This window comes from Orycteropus afer, unplaced genomic scaffold (assembly GCF_000298275.1).
Source record: "Orycteropus afer afer isolate SDZICR_OR568_19922 unplaced genomic scaffold, OryAfe1.0 scaffold00256, whole genome shotgun sequence".
Taxonomy (NCBI): domain Eukaryota; kingdom Metazoa; phylum Chordata; class Mammalia; order Tubulidentata; family Orycteropodidae; genus Orycteropus; species Orycteropus afer.
This window is the reverse complement of record NW_006921843.1, coordinates 4573000-4592064: the sequence shown is the minus strand read 5'-3', so window position 1 is coordinate 4592064 and position 19065 is coordinate 4573000. Positions and strand designations below refer to the sequence as shown.

Sequence of the window (19065 nt, the reverse complement as noted above, 5' to 3'; positions counted from 1 at the left end):
TTCTCCTCTACCAGCCAACCTTTGTTGTTAGGTGCCACTGAGTCGGTTCCGACTCAGTGACCCTATGTACAACAGAACAAAACATTGTCTGGTCCTGTATCCTCACAATCGTTGCCATACTTGAACACATCGCTACAGCCAGTGTAATCAATCCATCTTGTTGAGGATATACCTTACCTTCCCAGTATTACCCCTACTAGCTCCTGGTCAAAAACAAACATGTTTGCACACAGCTGGCCTGACTTAGCCCAGTCATTTCCTTTGTCACCCACTTTGCTTGGGAAATCCTTCTATTCCTCCCAGCTAACCATGCTGTCTCTGTAATTTACATCTCTGTTCTACAATATTCTCTACACCAGCCTTCCTAGATTGAGTCAATTTTACAGTATTAATCCTAGAAACCCTTTTTTCTGAATGACAGTTTCAATGTAAAACACCTCTTTACTTGTGACTATGTAGTTTTACTTTTAAATTATTCAAATAATGGTTATGAATGTGGATAAAAACTAGGCCATAGGTGTTTTTTTTTTTTTTTAAACTACTACCATTAAGTTTGATTCCTCAAAGATTATGGTTGTCTCTCATTCATTCAAAAATATTTACTGAGCATCTACTATGTTCTAATTCTTAGGGATATAGCAATGAACAAAACAGACATAGATCCTTGTCCTCAAGTTTACATTCTAGTGGGGGAGACAGAGAATAAACAAGAAAAAACACAGTCAGCTAGGTAACTGTAATTGCTAAAGGAGAAAAACAAAGCAAGGAAGGAAGATAAGAAGTGTTAGTGAAGGAAGAGGGAAGCAGATTAATAATTTAGAGAGGAAACCAAGAATGGCCTCTCTGAGCAGACATGGTGAAAGACCTGTAGACCTTTACAATGTGTGCTCTCTTTTCAGTTGCTTTCTCAAGGTGCTTTGTGAACAACAGTGGCTCCACTAAAAATACTAAGTGGCAAACTTAGTTACTAATATATTAAGGTAAGTGCTCTAAAGCCAATAATGCTAACATATTACTTTTTCTAGCACATTTATATAAAATAGTCACTAGTCCTGGTTAAACAAAAGAAATTCACAGACCACTGACTGTGAAATATGTTTTTCAGTGGCTATGAAGCAAAAACAAACAAAGTTTATCTGCTACTCAAAAAACACAGCCAATTTCTGAAAAGCTCTTTAAAAACAGCGTAACACAAAATTTATAAAGGCTAGACAGAGTGTAGTCGCATCTACATTTACCGAAGACTATAAAAAATTCTAGGAGCTCTGGTAGCTTAGTGCCTAAGGCACTTGATTGCTAACCAGAAGGCTGGAGGTTCAAACCCACCAGCCACTCCTCAGAAGGAAGGTTGGGCAATCTACTTCCGTAGAAATACCACCTTGGAAACCCAAGGAGGGGTCTCTATGAGTCGGGTCCAACTCGACAGCACATAACAACAACACAACCACCACCTAAGTAAGGGGTATCTTTGCATGCATAGACAAAGGCACATCCCTAATTTGTATAAGCTCACACTGGTATTATGGAACATTTTGAAAAGAGGAAGAAAGCCATACTGTTCTTTTCTTTGAACTCTTTCATACACACTATTTCAACAGCTTATGTCCACATTCCTAGCTTCCATTGCCAGTAGGAGTTAAAAACTTAAAACAGTTGGTCTCACTCTCATGTAAAATTACAATTACTCCCTAAACATTAGAAGTTTTTAAGAAAAACTATATCTTTAAAGTTTTCAGTTTGGAAGACTGGGCAATCTACTTCCATAGAGATACCACCTTGGAAACCCAAGCAGAGGTCGCTATGAGTAGAAATTGACTCAATGGTATTGAGTCTTTTTTTTTTTTTTTTTTTCTCATATCTTTAAAAAAAAAAAAAGCCTTTGAAATAGTTTATCTGTTCTGGTCATTCATAAGGAAAGAGTCAGAACTGACTCAATTGCAGTGCTTTTTTTTTTTTTTGCGGAGGGGATGGTTACCATAGGAAATAAAGAAAATCTTTGTATTGTTGTTATGTGCCGTCGAGTCAGACCCGACTCATAGCGGCCCCTCCTTGGGTTTCCAAGGCAGTATCACTATGGAAGTAGGATTGCCCCATCTTCCTTCCGAGGAGTGGCTGGTGGGTTAGAACCGCCAGCCTTCTGGTTAGCAGTCAAGTGCCTTAGGCACTATGCTACCAGAGCTCCTATCTTTGTATTAGGACATTAAATTTCAAACAAATATTTTATTGGGAGAAGAGAATAAATTCAAACTACTTTTGAGCCTATTCTTGGACTACAACTGATTTTCTTGTCTGGAAAGAAGCCAGAAACAGCCACAGATACAGGTTTCTCCTCTAACGGTGTAGCACTGTTGTTGTTGTTATGTGCCCTTGAGTCGAACCCGACTCGTAGCGACCCCTCCTTGGGTTTCCAAGGCAGTATCACTATGGAAGTAGATTGCCCACCCTTCCTTCTGAGGAGTGGCTGGTGGGTTTGAACCGCCAGCCTTCTGGTTAGCAGTCAAGTGCCTTAGGCACTATGGGTGTAGCATTAAGGAAGCTCAAATCCATGATACTCAAACCTCATCAAGTTCTATCACACTTGCAAACAAAACTGGTTCTCTAATCACTGCAGTTTGAGAGCCACCAAGGAGTAAGTCAGATTGAAGGGAAAAAAAAGTTCAAGAAAAGGCCAACTTGTTCAGTAAATATATTAGTTGAACTTTCATTCTATAAAGTATACTAAACAAGTGGCTCACAGAGATCAAGTAATTCTAGAATTAAGTGGAGACAATGGGCCAGTAGTTAGCTCCCTATCCTTTTACATCTTTTTAATACTATAAATCATTAAAAACTATCTTTTATCCCCTCATTTTGGAGGAAAGATTCTTCAAAAGGAACTGGTATCTCCAAGTTGCTATGAGGCTAGGTGTTCAATTCTGCATGATCAAATTCCATCTTTCCTTATACAGACCATTCGTAGATATCCTTACCTTGATAGCCAAAGGATAATGAGAATGAATGCTTACAGATGCAGCTGTACAAAGTAATCTAATTTTTTCACAATACAAATTTGATACTACCAATTAGACAACCAGAAGGCTTTAGAGTAACATTTAACAAAGTGTGAACCAAGTTAACATTTTAAGATTATATTTCAAAGAGAAACATAAGTATTTTCAATATTTCAAAACTAATCAATGGTTCACTTCCCCCAGAGAACTATAAACATACACCTGGTCATTTTAAAACAATATATAAAACCAAATCACTTCCTAGAGCAAACCTAGCATTCAAAGTCTCCAGGACATAAAAGTAAGCTGTAACTTCCTACAGTCCAATTTTAGATAAAAACTTTACTTCAAAAGAAAGAATATGCCAGAATTTTAATTTTATTTTTGCAGTGTTCCCTCCCCTCCCTTCCCACTGCTGGTAACCACCAAAGAATATTTCCTTTTATATATAAACCTTTCCATGACTTTTTACAATAATGAACTAATACAATATTTGTCCTATGATTGAATTATTTCGCTCAGCATAATGTTCTCTAAGTTCACTCATGTTATGCAGTGTTTTGCAGATTCTATATTATTCTTTAAGGAGCTCTGGTAGCATAGTGGCTAAAGCACTTGACTGCTAACCAGAAGGCTGGCGGTTCAAACCCACCAGCCACTCCTCGGAAGGAAGGTTGGGCAATCCTACTTCCGTAGTGATACTGCCTCGGAAACCCAAGGAGGGGTCGCTATGAGTTGGGGCCGACTCGACGGCACATAACAACAACACAACATATTATTCTTTAGTGTTGCATAGTATTCCATTGTGTGGATCTACCAGAGTTTGGTCTATTCTTCTGTTGATGGGCACTTAGGATTTTTTTGTGTGTGTGCTATTATAAATAGTGCTGCAGTGAACAAGAGTGTGCATGTGTCTGTTCTCGGCCTGGCTCTCAGTTCTTTAGGATAAACACCTAGTAATGGGACTGCTTGATCAAATGGTACTTCTAATTCCAACTTTTTAAGGTATCACCATACTACTTTACACAGTGGTTGTATCATGTTTACAGTCACACCAGCAATGTATGAGAATCTCACTCTCTCCACAACCTCACTAGCATTTGTTATTTTCTGTCTTGTTGAACTTTGCTATCAGTGCTGAGGCAAGAGGGTATCTCATGGTTGTTTTGATTTGCATCTCTCTAATGGCTAATGAGGAGCTCTGTGGCATAGTGCCTAAGGTATATAACTTCTAATCAGAAGGCTGATGGTTCAAACACACCAGCCACTCCTTGGAAGGAAGACTGGGCAATCTACTTCTGTAGTGCTACCGCCTTGGAAACCCAAAGAGGGGTTGCTATGGAAACCCAAGGAGGGGTTGGATCTGACTCTATGGCAATGAGTTTAGTTTTCTGGTTTTCACTGGCTAATGATCATAAACATTTCTTCATGTTTTTGTTGACAGCCTGAATATTCTCTTTGGTGAAGGAAGGATCTACTCATGTCTTCTGCCAACTTTTGAACTAGACTGTCTTTTTGTTGTTGAGATGTTGGAGGTTTTTTTTTCATAAATTTTATTGGTAAGTCCCTTGTCAGACATATTGTTACTGAGTATTTTTTCCCAATCTGTAGGTTCTCATTTTACTCTTTTAGAGAAGTCTTTGGAAGCACATAAAAATTTAATTTTTAGAAGGTCCCTTTCATCTAGTTTCTCTTCTGCTGTTTGTGCATTTTGGGTTATGCTTGACAGTCTATGCCATAAATGAGGGCCCCTAAATTTGCCGCTGTTTTTTCCTTGAGAACTTTATAGTTTTAGATTTCACATTTAAGTCTTTGATCCATCTGGAGTTAGTTTTTGTGTGCAGTACAGATTTTATTTCATTTTTCTGCAAATGAATATCTAGGTTTGCCAGCATCATTTGTTAAAAAGATCATCTCTTCCCCATGTAGTGGATTTCAGCCCTCTGTCAAAAATCAGCTGGTTGATGGAGATATATCTTGGTTCTCATTTCTGTGTGTCTTGTCTGTATGTCTGTCATTGTACCAATACCATGCTCTTTTGACTACCGTGGCTTTGTAGTAGTTTTGAGATCTGGGAGTGTGAAACCTCCTCCTTTGTTGTTCTTCTTCAACAGTGTTTTGCTTATCCAAGGTCTCTTTCCTTCCATATAAAATTAGTGACTGGTTTTTCCATATCCTTAAAAGAACAGTGATGGGATCTCAATTGGGATTGCATTGAATACACAGATTGCTTTGGGTAGTACTGACATTTTCATAGTGTTCAATCTTCCTATCAACGAGCATGGTATGTTCTTCCATTTATGTAGATCTCTTATGGTTTCTTCCAGTAGTCTTTAATAGTTGTTTTTTGGATTTTTTTCTTGGTACAGATTTTTTGTGTGCCTAGCGAGATTTAGTCCCAAGTATATTATTTTTTGGTAGTTACTGTAAATGGTATTGATTTCTTTATTTCCTTTTCAGCAATCTCTTTGTTGGTGTAGAGGAATCCCACTGATTTTCCTATGTTGATCTTGTATCCTGCCACTACGCTAAACCTCTCAGTTAGTTCCAGTAGTTTTTTTGCTGAGTGTCTTGGGCTTTCTATGTATAGGATCATATCATTAGCAAATAGGGGTAGTTTTACGTCTTTTTTTACCAACTTGGATGCTTTTGATTTCCCTTTCTTGCCTTACTGCCCTGGCTAGGACTTCCAATACAAAGCTGAATAGAAGTGGTGATAGAGGTCATCCTTGTCTGGTTTCTGTTCACAAGGGGAATGGTTTCAGTCTCTCTCCTGCTAAGCATAAAGTTGGCTGTTATTTTTGCATATATGTCCTTTATTATGTTGAGGAATTTCCCTTCTATTCTTATTTTGCTGAGAGTTTCCATCAGGAATGGGTGTTGCAACATATCAAATGTTGGGTTAAGGTGTTGATCCTGGCTCTTTCTTCTTTTTTGACGTGTGCATTTATTGCTATAAATTAGCCTCTGATCACTGGTTTTGCTGTGTCCCCAAGATTTTGGGATGTTGTGTTTTCATTCTCGTTTGATTCAAGGAATTTTTGAAGTTCTTATTTTATTTCTTCTACTACCCAGTCATTTTAAAGGAAGGTGTTATTCAGTTTCCATATGTTTGCTCTTTTTCTGTTGATCTTCCTATTATTGATTTCTAATTTTATAGCATTGTGATCTGAGAAGATGTTCTGCAGTATTTGTGTTTTTAAATTTATTAAGGCTTGCTTTGTGGCCTAACATATAGTCTATACTGGAGAATGTTCCATGTGCACCAGGAAAGAATGTATATTGTGCTGTGGTTGGGTGAGGTGCTCTGTAGATGTCTGTAAGGTCAAGTTGGTGGATTATATTGTTTAGTTCTTCTGCGTCTTTGTTGAGCTTTTCAGTTGTTCCAACTTTGATTGAAAATGGTGTAAAATCGTCTCCTACTACATCTATGGAATCATCTATTTATCTTTTCAATTCTGTTAACGTCTGATTTATGTATTTTGGGGCTCATTCACTGGCTGCATAGATATTTATTATGGTTATGTCCTATTGTTCAATCAATCCTTCAATCATTATATAATGTCCTTCCTTGCCTCTTACGGTGGTTTTTGTCTTAAAGTCAATTTTATCAGAAATTAATATTGCCACCCCATAGTGCCTAAGGCACTTGACTGCTAACCAGAAGGCTGGCGGTTCAAATCCACCAGGCACTCCTTGGAAGGAAGATGGGGCAATCTACTTCTGTAGTGATACTGCCTCGAAAACCCAAGGAGGGGTCGCTATGAGTCGGGTCTGACTCGACAGCACGTAATAACAACTCTTTTAAGGTTGCTATTTACTTGTATACCTTTTTTCAACTTTTGAGTTTTAGTCTATCTTTGTCTTTCTCTCTGTTTCTCTTGAAGACAGCACATTGATGGGTTATGGTTTCTTATCCAGTGTGCAACTCTCCATGTCTTCAGTGGTGCATTTAATCTATTGACATTCAGTGCAGTTATCAATTAAGTATGAATTTTTAGCTGTTATTTTCTTATGTGTTGTTTGATGGTGTTGATTTCTTTGTTTCATGTAATGTTCTGTGCTGAGCTTGTTTTGTTTATGAATCAAGTTATCACTTCCTTCATTGCTATTGTTTTAGAATTTGCCAAATATTTGTACGTGTCCTCCTTTTTATTCTGACGTGAAGGTTTATAATTTTTCTTTGAGGTTACCCTGCGATTTATAATTTTCCTCCAAAGTTTAGAACAAGCCGTTCTATCTTGCAATGTCTTGACTTCCTCAATGTTTAGAAGTTCTGTAACTACACAATTTTTTTCCTCTTTTTGTTTTGTGTGGTCTTTATTTGCCAAGATGACTCTGGTTCCCTGTATACAATCTTGTAGGCTTAATTTGTATACTTCCATAATTGGGTTTGTTTCTGAAATATGTCATCATGTGTGTTAGTAGTTGGTTGCTGTTTGCTATTGTTGGTTCTCTGTCCAAAAGACTCCCTTAGCATTTCTTGTATGGCTGATGTGGTTTCAAGAAATTGCCTTAATTTCTGCTTATCTGGAAATGTCCTAATATTTGAGGGACAATTTTGCTGGGTATATAATTCTTGGTTGGATATTTTTTTCTTTCAGGCTTTTCTATGTATCATCCCCTTGCCTTCTTGCCTACATGGTTTCTGCCAAGAAATCAAAGCTTAGTCTTACTGGTTGCCCTTTGTAGGTAACTTTTTATTTTTTCCATGCTGCTTTCAGGATTCTTTGTCTTTGAATTTGGTGAATTTGATGATGATATGTCTTGGTGATTTTCTTTTGGGGTCTATCCTGTTTGGGGTTTGTTGGACTTCTTGAACAGATATATTCTCGTCTTTCATCCTATCAGGGAAAATCCTCTTCCAACAAATCTTCGACAATTTTCTCTGGGGTTTTGTCTCTTCCTGTTCTGGAATTCTGATTACATGTAGGTTATTCCTTTTGATGGTATCCCACATGAACCTTAGGCTTTCCTTCACTTTGATTTTTTTTCTAATTCATCCTTTTTCATATGTAAAGTATTGAGGTACTTGTCTTCCATTGATTCAATTCTACTCCTTTGCCCATGCGATGTGCTATCTATTTCTGAAAATTTAATGTTAATATTTTGGACTTCTAGCTGTAGATTTTGTTATCATTTCTAATTTTTCATTTATTTTGTCATTTTGTTCTTGTATCGTCTTCCAAAATTGTCTATAGTTTTGTGTTTCCCTCAATTTTGGCAGTGTTTTCTTTCATCTGTCTCTCAATCCACTGAAGGCACCTAAATATAATTTTTTTGAATTCCTTATCAGGGAATTCCAATGCTACTGCTCCCTCAGGGATGTATTCTGAGTCTATATCCTGGACCCTTGTTCCTACTGCTTTATCTTGCTTCTTTTTGTGGACTCTAATGGTGTGTTGTCTCTGAGACACTGTGACTTTTTGGTGCTTATATATAATTGGTGATTATACGCTGGAGTGAGTCGCCCAAGATTTTCTTTAGATGTTATCTGAGTAAGCAGGGCACTGTGTCCTCTATTCACTAGCTGGCAGCACTTATGCACTCACCACCTGTCTCCTTTCTACTCATCAGCCTCTCATATGTCTGTGCTGTCCTTGGCAAACAAAGCCTGTTCTTAGGTCCCTGGAATATGAACAAGAATGCTGTCATTTTAAATATCCAAAATGCTTGCTGCTTGTATACATTCAAAATAGCTGTGCCCTCCAGAACGCGGAAAATCTACAGTTCAGTTTGTCGCTTTCTTTACTGTTTCCCTTTTTAGTCATCAGCCACCAGCAGTTATCCACACAGCCCCTAGTGAACAGAGCCAATTTTTAGGTTAATTCTGAGGTCCTAACAACAATTAGAAATATTCAGGCTGTCCGTACCATCAGGACAGCTGACAGTCTGCAGTTCCATCTGTCTCCTTACTCACTGTTTTCATGCAGGTTCTTCTACTAGTTGGTGTTTAATCCACTTCTGGATTCAAAGCTCAGGGCTCTAAGATTATCCTCCATTATCTGTGTCAACTGGTTTCTCTCTTCTTTGTTGAAGAGGGTCTATATAACTTGTCTGCCTATTCCACCAACTTACCAGAAGTCTATACCAGAATTTTTAACACTCAAAGCCATTAGTTTTAGGTAGTCACATGTGACTTAACCTCCTGTGTTTGAAAAAATGTAAATTGCAAAACAAAATAAAACAAAAACCTCTGTATTTCTAATGCCTCTGTTTTCCTCCTGTACTTTTTTCCTCATTGACTGTACAACCTATGAAACAAAAGAATATTTCTTTCAGGCATGAGGTAACATGTTTGCTTGTTTTTTTAATTATTTTAAAACATTGGGAAAAAGATTTTTGCCAAAAACTTGGTCATAGGAAAAGACATTAAAATATGGACTAACCTATTTCATGGTAACAGTTCAATCAGCCTTCCCTGATCACTCACCAGCAATACAATAAGGGCTATCCTGAATGCTCAGATATGTATCTGTTTTGTGCATCTGACAACTAATCATGTGTGCAGAAACTTGTTATCTGCTGCTACTTTACACTATTGTTTATGCTTTATCTCCTCAACTAGCCTTAAGCTCTTCAGAGCAAGAAACTATCTTATTCTTCTATCTTGAAAATCTTAACACACTACCACACATATAATAAATGATCAACAAATAGTTCAGATAGCTCAAGAACTAAGACAAATGATAACAGTGTCTACTTAAGACGACTTACTGAAATAATATCTGAAAAATATAGTGGAGAGTACGACAAATGAAAACTTTCTGAAAAAATGTTGGGCCAATTTTATCCATTTTTCATTAAAAAAATATTCTGTACTAACACAAATTCCATAGTATTCCTATTCTTGAGATTATCCACATTTTGAAGTTAAACTTTGTTTTTATCAGTAGGTTCTTGATGCTTTTGTGGATTAAATTACAAGTATATTTAAATTCAGAAGAGTAACTTGGCTAAAAAAAAAAGGAGCTCTTGTGCTATAGTAGGTAAGGCACTTTCCTGCTAACCAAAAGGTTGGTGGTTCAAACCCACCAGATGCTCTGTAGAAGAAAGATGAGGCAATCTGCTTCTGTAAAAATTTACAGCTTTGGAAACCCAATGGGGGTTGCTATGCATCAGTCAACTCAATGGGAGTGAGTTTGGCTTTTCCGTTTTGAACACGGATAAAGCACTTTTATATACAGTCTATGTTTAATCATTTTTGTACTCTTTCTATATAAGAATGTTGTTGTGTTGTTGTTAGGTGCTGTCAGGTTGTCTCCAACTCACAGCAGCCCTATGTACAACAGAATGAAACACTGCCTAGTTGTGTGCCATCCTCACAATCCTTGCTATACTTGAGTCCATCACACAACCATTGTGTTAATCCATCTTGCTTAGGGTCTCCCCCTTTTTCGCTGACTCTGCACTTTATCAAGCATGATATCCCTTCTCAAGGGAATGGTCCCTCCTGAAAACATGACCAAAGCAGGTGAGACAAAGTTTGGCCATTCTCGCTTCTAAAGAGCATCACGGCTGTACTTTTTCCAGGACAGATTTGTTCATTCTTCTGGCAGTCTATGGTATCCAATTAGATATAATATCCATACCAATAATACAGTCAGATAAAGGAGATGCAACTATTTCATAGAACGTCTGTTTAAATCTTCCAATTCTCATCCAAACTTTCACCTTAGTCCCATCAACTGCTGCATCCCCATATTCCTGTAGTCTGACCTTAGGCCCCTTCAACATTTCATTGACAGGTTTCAGGATCACTGTACATTGGGCTCCTGTGTCCACGAGTCCCAAGGTCTCTTCACCATCCCCAGACCATTCTACCCACACATGTGCATATGGCCTCAGGTCCCCTACTGGGGGCTGGACTAGAAGGTCCTGGCCCCCCTGTCAGTCTGTCTTCATCAATTAGCTGAGTCTGCTTCAACTGGTCCCAGGTGGGAGTTCCTGAGTGGAGTGATTAGAATGAACTTGTCTAGGCCTCCTTAAGGTGGCAGGACCAGCAGGAGTTTCCACTGGTCCACCCAACCTCCTGTAGTGCTGCATTAGCACCCTTGTCTCAACTCCATCAATGTCTGCTATATTCATCCCATTCCTCAACAGCCATCGAAAAATCTCCGACCTGTTGAGATAAGTTTTTTCCCTATTGCCCCTTTCCATTCTCCTACCAATCACTCTTATGCTTTCTGCATTTTTAAGACCCACGCAGGGAAGTTGCACTAACAGACCTGACAGAGTTTGTCAGATTGTTGCTTTGTTTTGCAATAGCAGAGTTACATGGGGTGTCCATGTAGAAGGGGCTCCCTTGATTACCATATCTGCATGACCTGTGTAAGAGGCATACTCATTGGGTGAATACCCTCATCACCATAAAGCCATTCCAGCATGGCTTGCATAAGCAGCATATTAGATGCTTCCTCTGGAGTGTTCCGGGGGTATTTTAGAGAGGGAGAGAGGTAGTTTCTCTTCTCAAGATACACAAAACTGACTGCAAATTTTATCCAGTCCAACAGACTGGCTGCCCCCTCTCGGTTAACCTGCCCTGTAAATGGATCTTAGATCAACATTTGTTCCTGTTTCATAGTGAATTGTGGGTCTTGCATTAATCCAAACATACTCTTCCACTCTACAATATTCCAAACTAAAGACACTGCCCCTAAATTAGTCACTCTCACAATTGATTTTAGTGAAGGTTCCTCAGGAAGCTGACGATACTCATCTACAAACTGAAGCAGCTCTTTCACACTATATCCTCTGCTTTCTATAGTTTCTTGGCTTTGCCCGTTCCCTTCCTGGACTACCTTTCTGGTGACCAGTAGTTGTACAGGTACTGTTGTTGTTCTGACACAATTCTTCCCTTCTGGGTAGGCCCTGAAACTAGTGGTCATACCTCTAATTGGACTGGATCTGAGCTTAATTCAGTGCTACAGTCTGCCTCTACATTCTTTTTCCCTGCCATTGAAGCTATTGCTGATAACAGCAACCAAGGTATTGTAAGTCTTGCCTTTTCCTCATCATTCTGTACTTCCATATACATGCAACTAGCCAATTCCTCAGGAGTTAGATCCACCTCTCCGAGGTCCCATGAATAGTTTTTGCCTTGGGTGACTGATCTCAACAAAAGAGCTGCTTCATCCATGGGTGTCTTTTATCCCACCCAGAGGCCAAAGGTTTCTTACTTTCCCGTTTATGTCCTTTCTCCCAAAACTACATATTCCAGCAAGTCTGGGCCGTTGCAGCGAATCCCACCACTCTCACACCAATTGCTTGAACAATTTCTCTTAGAAAGATCAGCACAAGGCCAGTCCCCATGAGGCGGAGGTTAAAGCTGTCCCAAATGTTCAAACTACTGTGCCACTCCATCATTTCAGACATTAACTCCTCCTCTTAGCAATTGCCCCCCTCTTAGGATTCTATTTTTTGCTGTAACACCTCACAGATACCCAAGGGATCGTCTCACATAGTAGTGATGAAGGCTGGAAGGCTGGCAAGTCCCAGGTCTGTAAGTAGGTCTGGAGGATCCTCCCAATTCTTATGGCTTGACGAACCTCAATCAGAAGATCAGATGATGGCTGCTGTCCCAAATCCAGAGGTGAGATGACAATGAGCCAAAACGTAGAACTGGAACAAGAGGAGTGCAAACCTTCCCAGAAGATTCATAGGTATACTATCAAGGAAGCTAAGGGTGGTGATTTGAGTTATACATTCCAGCAAGGTGGGACTCAAGATTCATTCCATCTGTGCTGCTCCAATAGAAATAACGCAAGTGGATGGTTCTAACAATCAGCAGCTATTTAGTTTTTCACAGCAAATGAGAAATGACTGGCAGTCAACACCACAGAGCTGACTGCCAGTCAGTACAGAGAATGACTACTAACAGCTACCCAGCCAAGTTGACACATGACCTTAACTACCACACCACCTTAAAAAGGCATGGATAATAAGATTTATAATACATCTCAAAATGGAGAACAACTGCTAGAAGAGCCACATCAAACAATTCAACACAACATCCTTCTGGTATTTCTTGCTTTCAGCCAAGATCCATCCGACATCAGCTATGATTTCTCTTGTCCCACATCCTCTTCTGAATCCAGCTTGCATTTCTGGTAGTTCCCTGTCAATGTACTGTTGCAACCATTTTCTGAATTATCTTCAGCAAAATCTTATGATATTAATGATATTTAAAAATTCCCACATTCTGTTGGATCCCCTTTCTTTGGAATGGGTACAAATATGGGTGTCTGCCTATTAGTTGGCCAAGTAGCTGTCTTCCAAATTACCTGGCATAGATGAGTAAGTGCCTCTAACACTGCATCTATTTGTTGAAAAATCTCAATGGGTATTCCATCAATTCCTGGAGTCCTGTCTTTCACTAATTCCTTCAGTGGAGCTTCAACATCTTCCTTCAGAACCATTGTTTCTTGATCATATGCCACCTCCTGAAATAACTGAACATTGACCACTTCTTTTTGGTACAGTCATTTTGTGTATTCCTTCTATCTTCTTTTCATGCTTCCTGCACCATTCAACATTTTGCCCATGGAGTCCTTCAATAGTGCAACTCAAGGCTTGCATTTTTTATTTAGTTCTTAGCTTGAGAATGCCAAGCGTGTTCTTCCCTTTTGGTTTTCTAACTCTAGGTTTTTGCACATTTCATTAAAATTTACTTTGTCTTCTTGAGCTGCTCTTTGAAATCTTCTGTTCAGTTCCTTTATCTTGTCATTTCTTCCTTTCAGTTTAGCTACTTTCCATTCAACAGCAAGTTTCAGAGTCTCTTCTTATGTTCATTTTGGTCTTTTTTTTCCTTTCTTGTTTTTTAATGACCTTTGCTTTCCTCATGTATGAGGTTCTTGATGTCATCCCACAACTTGTCTGGTTTTTGGTCACTGGTGTTCAACGCTTCAAGTCTATTCTTCAGATGGGCTCTAAATTCAGGAGGGATATAATCAAGGCCATACTTCGGCTCACATGGACTTGTTTTAATTTTCTTCAGCTTCAATATGAATTTGTACATGAGCAACTGATGAAGAGGCATTTCAAACTGATAAAATACCAGAAGCATAAACCGCAAAATCTGACAGCTGTAAGGGGCCTTAAAAGTAATCTACTTAAATTTTCAAAAATGTAGCATGCTGATAGGTGGATTTCCAGATGCTAAGTAAAATCTTTTAGCCACAGAACCCACCTTCATTCTACTAGACATTTGCAGACAGTTGTATCATATTTGCTATCCTATGAAGACATAACTGGCATTAATCCTAGAAACAAATCTACCATTTCCTTGTCAAAGCATATGAAAACAGCTGCCTTATGATCTTCTTGATAGCGTCATTTTGATAGAAACAGAAATTTTACTGCAGAAAGTCTTAACCATTGAAAACAAATGCAGCCATTTCTTGGTAATGCAAAAGCTGCCTCATTTGTCAGAAAAGCATGTTTCTATTCTACTAAGACATTGTTCTTCTACTCCTAATATATGGAAATAGGCTTTCTCCTAGAAATTCATTGTTATTCTCTGGTTTGCCGTACCACAGTCAGCAGAGAAGAAGGGGATCAGGTGTACTAGCTTCTTTCTTCTGCCTAAGCCAAACAGGGAATCAGAGAGAACTGGAATATTTGCTCTTGAGTTTTACTTCATAAGTAGGCAATAAATATTCCCTAGAAGGCAGGGAAAGATAAGGCCAATTTAAAAGTCCTTAGTTTTTTGAATGTCCCCGCTGAGAATCATTCAAATCAATTCACTGATTATTTCTTTAAACCACTAATGATTATTAGGCCTCTCCTAACTATTTATCTCTCACATAACTTAAGTCACAGTTTTCAGTTTGTTCATAAAGTTCTGAGGTACCAAATTAAAAGTCTTACCAAACCTCAATTACAGCATATCTCTGACTTCTCAACCTTTTTAAGAAAGAAATTAAAAGGTATGTTAATTTAATTAACATACCTTTTAATTTAATTAATTAAAAGGTATGTTAATTTCCACATGGCATTCTAGTTTTAATATTTTAGGAGGTAATAACATCATACATAGTACTTTAGAGCAGCCATAAACTAGTTCAAGCAAATAGCTCTAGTAATATTCTTGGCTTTGACTTAATACTTAGGAAGGTATCTGATGGTGACTTCCCCTAACAAATGTAAGCAACTGAGAAATGAGAACTTCCCTACAGAACTGAAATTGGTAAAATTCAGAACCTAGAACTTGATAAAACTTAACAGTATTACCTTTTTGGCACTTTCAGGGCCTGACTCATCAAAGCGGAATCTCACAATTCTGAAATCTTTACAATAGATAATTAACTCAGTTGGATTAAATTTTAGTTTCTGGTTGGGGCCTAGGACTTTCTGCTTCCTCTTGTGGTCATTTACTAAAAAAAGAAAGAAAGAAAATACATAAGAATTCTTGTTACTTGCTCTTTAGTATTCATTCTTTAACAAATTTGTAATGAAAATAATTTAAAGGTAAATCCATTACTTAAGCAATATTTCTCTAGAATATTTGTCTATAGCTCTTACAACTTTGGAGAGTCTTTTTTACCTTCACTTGAAAGTATTTAAACTGTTCTTTGAACAAGATCATCAACATCTGGATACATTTAATCATTAAAACTTTATTAAAAAGAAGATAAAAATACTCAGAAAATGCGGGAAAAAAAAAAAAGACAATGTACATCTCCTTTTTAAAATAACTTCTAAACTCCTCCCTTTTATATAATGTTCCTAGGACTCAAAAAAAAAGGAAAAATAAGTCTACAGAAATAATATTCAAACCTAGGTATTTGAGAGGAATTAACTCCTCAAGTAGTATTTCCAGAATTAACTTTTATAGGTTGAGTAAAGAATACTACATACCTGTGACAATTTGCTCAATACATGTTAATGGGACATCATGCTCACCCAGGAGAAGGTTTTTATAATGGAATTTCTGAAATAAAAATTATATTCATGTTAATTTTTTTCCCAAAAACTTCATAATAATAAGCCTTACTTTAAGTGTGATAAGAAACTGTGATGACTATCTCTAAAAAAACCAAAAAGTCATTGCCTGTGTAGCTATGACAGTCTAAGGATACAGTATCTTACAACAAACCTTAGAAGTAAAACAAGGATAAAGAAAAATAGATATAGGCTGTGTTCATGCTCTCTACCTTTCTTCCTAATTTTTTAACATGAAATTGGGTTAAAATATATACCACAAAGCCATTTTCATATCCAAAACATGTAATATTATCAATCACTTCAGAGGCAAACATTTGTTTGTCTAGTTCCAGTTAAACTGTCATAAATATAATAAATAAAAAGGGGTTCCTAAAGTCACCAGACTTAAATGGGTAAAATCATAGCTTGTTTATTACAATGTAGAGATTTTAGAACAGAATATAATTCTATCTTTCCTAGAGTAGAAAGTTACGAGAAATAAAATGTTAAAACAAAAATCTTTAGAAAGAGCTTTTGGAAAACTAGAGCTCATTCCCTTCTACCACCACCTGTTAAATACTTTATGTCCATTTTCAAACCAAGGACATAGTTGACACAATTAACCTGCAAAAAGTAGAGCACTGGTTTAAGTTATTTTTCTACTGGTGGTGGTGTTGTTGTTAGGTGCCGTCAAGTCAGTACTAACTATTCCAGGTACACGCTTCACATTTATAGCAAAGCCTAGGGTCAATGAAGCTAAGAACAAAGGGGAAAAGCCCAAGTCTACATGCAAATATATCCATGACTCTACATACTGGGAATCTGTAAATGCCTTAAATTTAGTCTAAATATAGCTACTGAAGACTAAAATAAACACAGCAAATAAAATAAAAGAAGTATTACGGTACACAAATGCATGACTATATGAAATACATATTATACAAAGATTCTTCAATTCAAAGTTTGATTAATATATAAATATTTAGAGAACAATTACTATTATAAATGAAAGATCTAGAGGAAGAAGTATAAAATTCTTCAGAAATAGAAAAGTACTCATAAAGCAATTTAGAATTTTTAAGTTAATAAAATGAATGCCTGATATTTTACAAAACAAAATTATTGTTTTATGGTAAGATTATAAAATCAACTTATTAAAGAAAACTTTACTGATTCGTTTTTTTTTACTCTATACACTAGAAACTAGACTTGATTTTTTGGGAAAAAATTAATTAAGAATATTATAAAATCAATAAAACGTATAGCATTTAAAAGAGGTTTTTGCTACATAATTTTTACCTTTTATGTCTAGTAAATAAGATCTTTATTTTTATAAGCAGGTTAAAGAAGTTGGAAGCAAGGAACCAGTAACTCCCTAACTGAAAGGGTTAAAAAAAAAAAGTTCACAAAGGATAAACATAGCACAGTTGACTTAAAACCATCTACTAATTCTATTCTTCATGTCCTAACATTCTATTTAAACTTTATTTTGAATTTTAATATAACACATTCCCAACATTAGATTAAAAACCAAAAATCCACTTCTATCAAGTCAATTTCGACTTTTAGCAACACTGTAAGGGCAGAGCAGAACTGCCTCATAGTGTTTCCAAGGCTACTGTAAACTTTCATGAAGCAGAATACCATATTTTTTTCCTGTGGAGTGGCTGGTGGGTTCAAACCATTGACCTTTTGGTTTGCAACTGAGCAGGGCCCCACCATGGCTCTTAACATTACTTTAATTGGTTATTAATAACTGTTATAATTTTTCCATACTTGTGATTTATACAGTAATATGTGCTGCTTAGCATCAATACCCTTGATACAACTACACAGTACACAAATAAAACCCACCTGTAATGGCATTGGATTGTCCGTAATAAAGGAAATCTTGAAGTTACTGCATATCAGCTTTCCCCACAAATCATACTGACTTGTGTCTGTTGCGATGCATTTTCTCACAAAATTCACTTCATTTACAACAATTTCTCCTTTAAAAAAGAAAAGTACCATGTGTGAGCTTTAACTACTACGATAAAATGTCCACAGTCACTGAGTGACCAAGAACACTTCATGATGATGATGATAAGAAGGTACATTAGCTGTCAGGCATAGTAAGAGCTTTACTTTCTTGTAACAGTGACAGCAATAACACAGGTTGTTTCCCACTTGCAAGATATAGAAACTGAGGCAAAATTACCTTTTTGGATCTGAGTGGGCTAAACCAGAAAGGCTGAACCTGAGCCTGTACTTGTAACTACTGTGCTACACTGCCCTAATTATTGATACTTAATAACATGGAGGAGCCGTGGTGGTACAGTAGTTAAGTGTTTGGATGCTAACTAAAAGGTCAGAAGTTCAAATCCACCAGTCACCCTGTGGGAGAAGGACATGGCACTTAGCTTCATAAAGATTTACATCCTTGGAAACTCTATGGTGCAGTTCTACTCTGTCCCACTGGGTCATTATGAGTTAGAATCAATTCAGTAGCAATGGGTATTTAATAACATAAATGTCCATCCTGTTCTCACAGTGACACTTCAGAGTTAGAAAATGAGGCACACAAAGAAATACACACTCTTTAGGAATGGATATCACACCCTTGTAGGAAACAAAAGGCTCAAGACAACACCTCCAGGATAGCAGAAAGATGGCGGACCAGGCAGAAAGACTGCACAGACCCTCTTCAACAAACAAAAGGGAAACCAATTAACACAGACACAGAAGAAAATCTTGGACCCCTGAGCCTTGAAGGGAAGGATACAGAAGTGGACTAAACCTCAAACAGAAGAAGAATTTGCATGAAAATACCAAAAAAGGAGACATACAGAGCTGCGGTCTGGCAGCGATCCTGATGACACGGCACAAACAGCTTGGAGATTACCGAGTGGTGGTAGGACCTGAGAATTAACCTAAAAACCAGCCCTGCTAGCCAGGGACTGCACAGAGGACTGCTCTAGTGGCTGGGGAATACACGGAGAAGGTGAAGAGAAAGGCAGGCTGAGCTGTAGACTTTTGCCGATACAGAGGTACTGCCATTTTGAAGGTTTAAAAGTGGCTTGACTATTTTGGATATTTAAAGAGATAGTGCTCTCGCAGATTCCTGGGGCTTAAGAACACGTTCTGCTTTCCAGCAACCCCAAGGACACTC

General features: G+C 37.6%; 1 protein-coding gene across 1 annotated transcript in view; it reads right to left on the bottom strand.

Moving 5' to 3' along the window:
• Nucleotides 1-19065, bottom strand: part of MTMR10 (myotubularin related protein 10) — a 119271-nt gene that overhangs the window by 42337 nt on the left and 57869 nt on the right. The window contains exons 3-5 of the mRNA XM_007949899.1: nt 17769-17905; nt 15849-15921; nt 15222-15364 (exon numbers count right to left, since the gene is read on the bottom strand). Coding sequence (XP_007948090.1) covers nt 15222-15364; nt 15849-15921; nt 17769-17905 — 353 coding nt within the window. The remainder of the gene's footprint in view (nt 1-15221; nt 15365-15848; nt 15922-17768; nt 17906-19065) is intronic.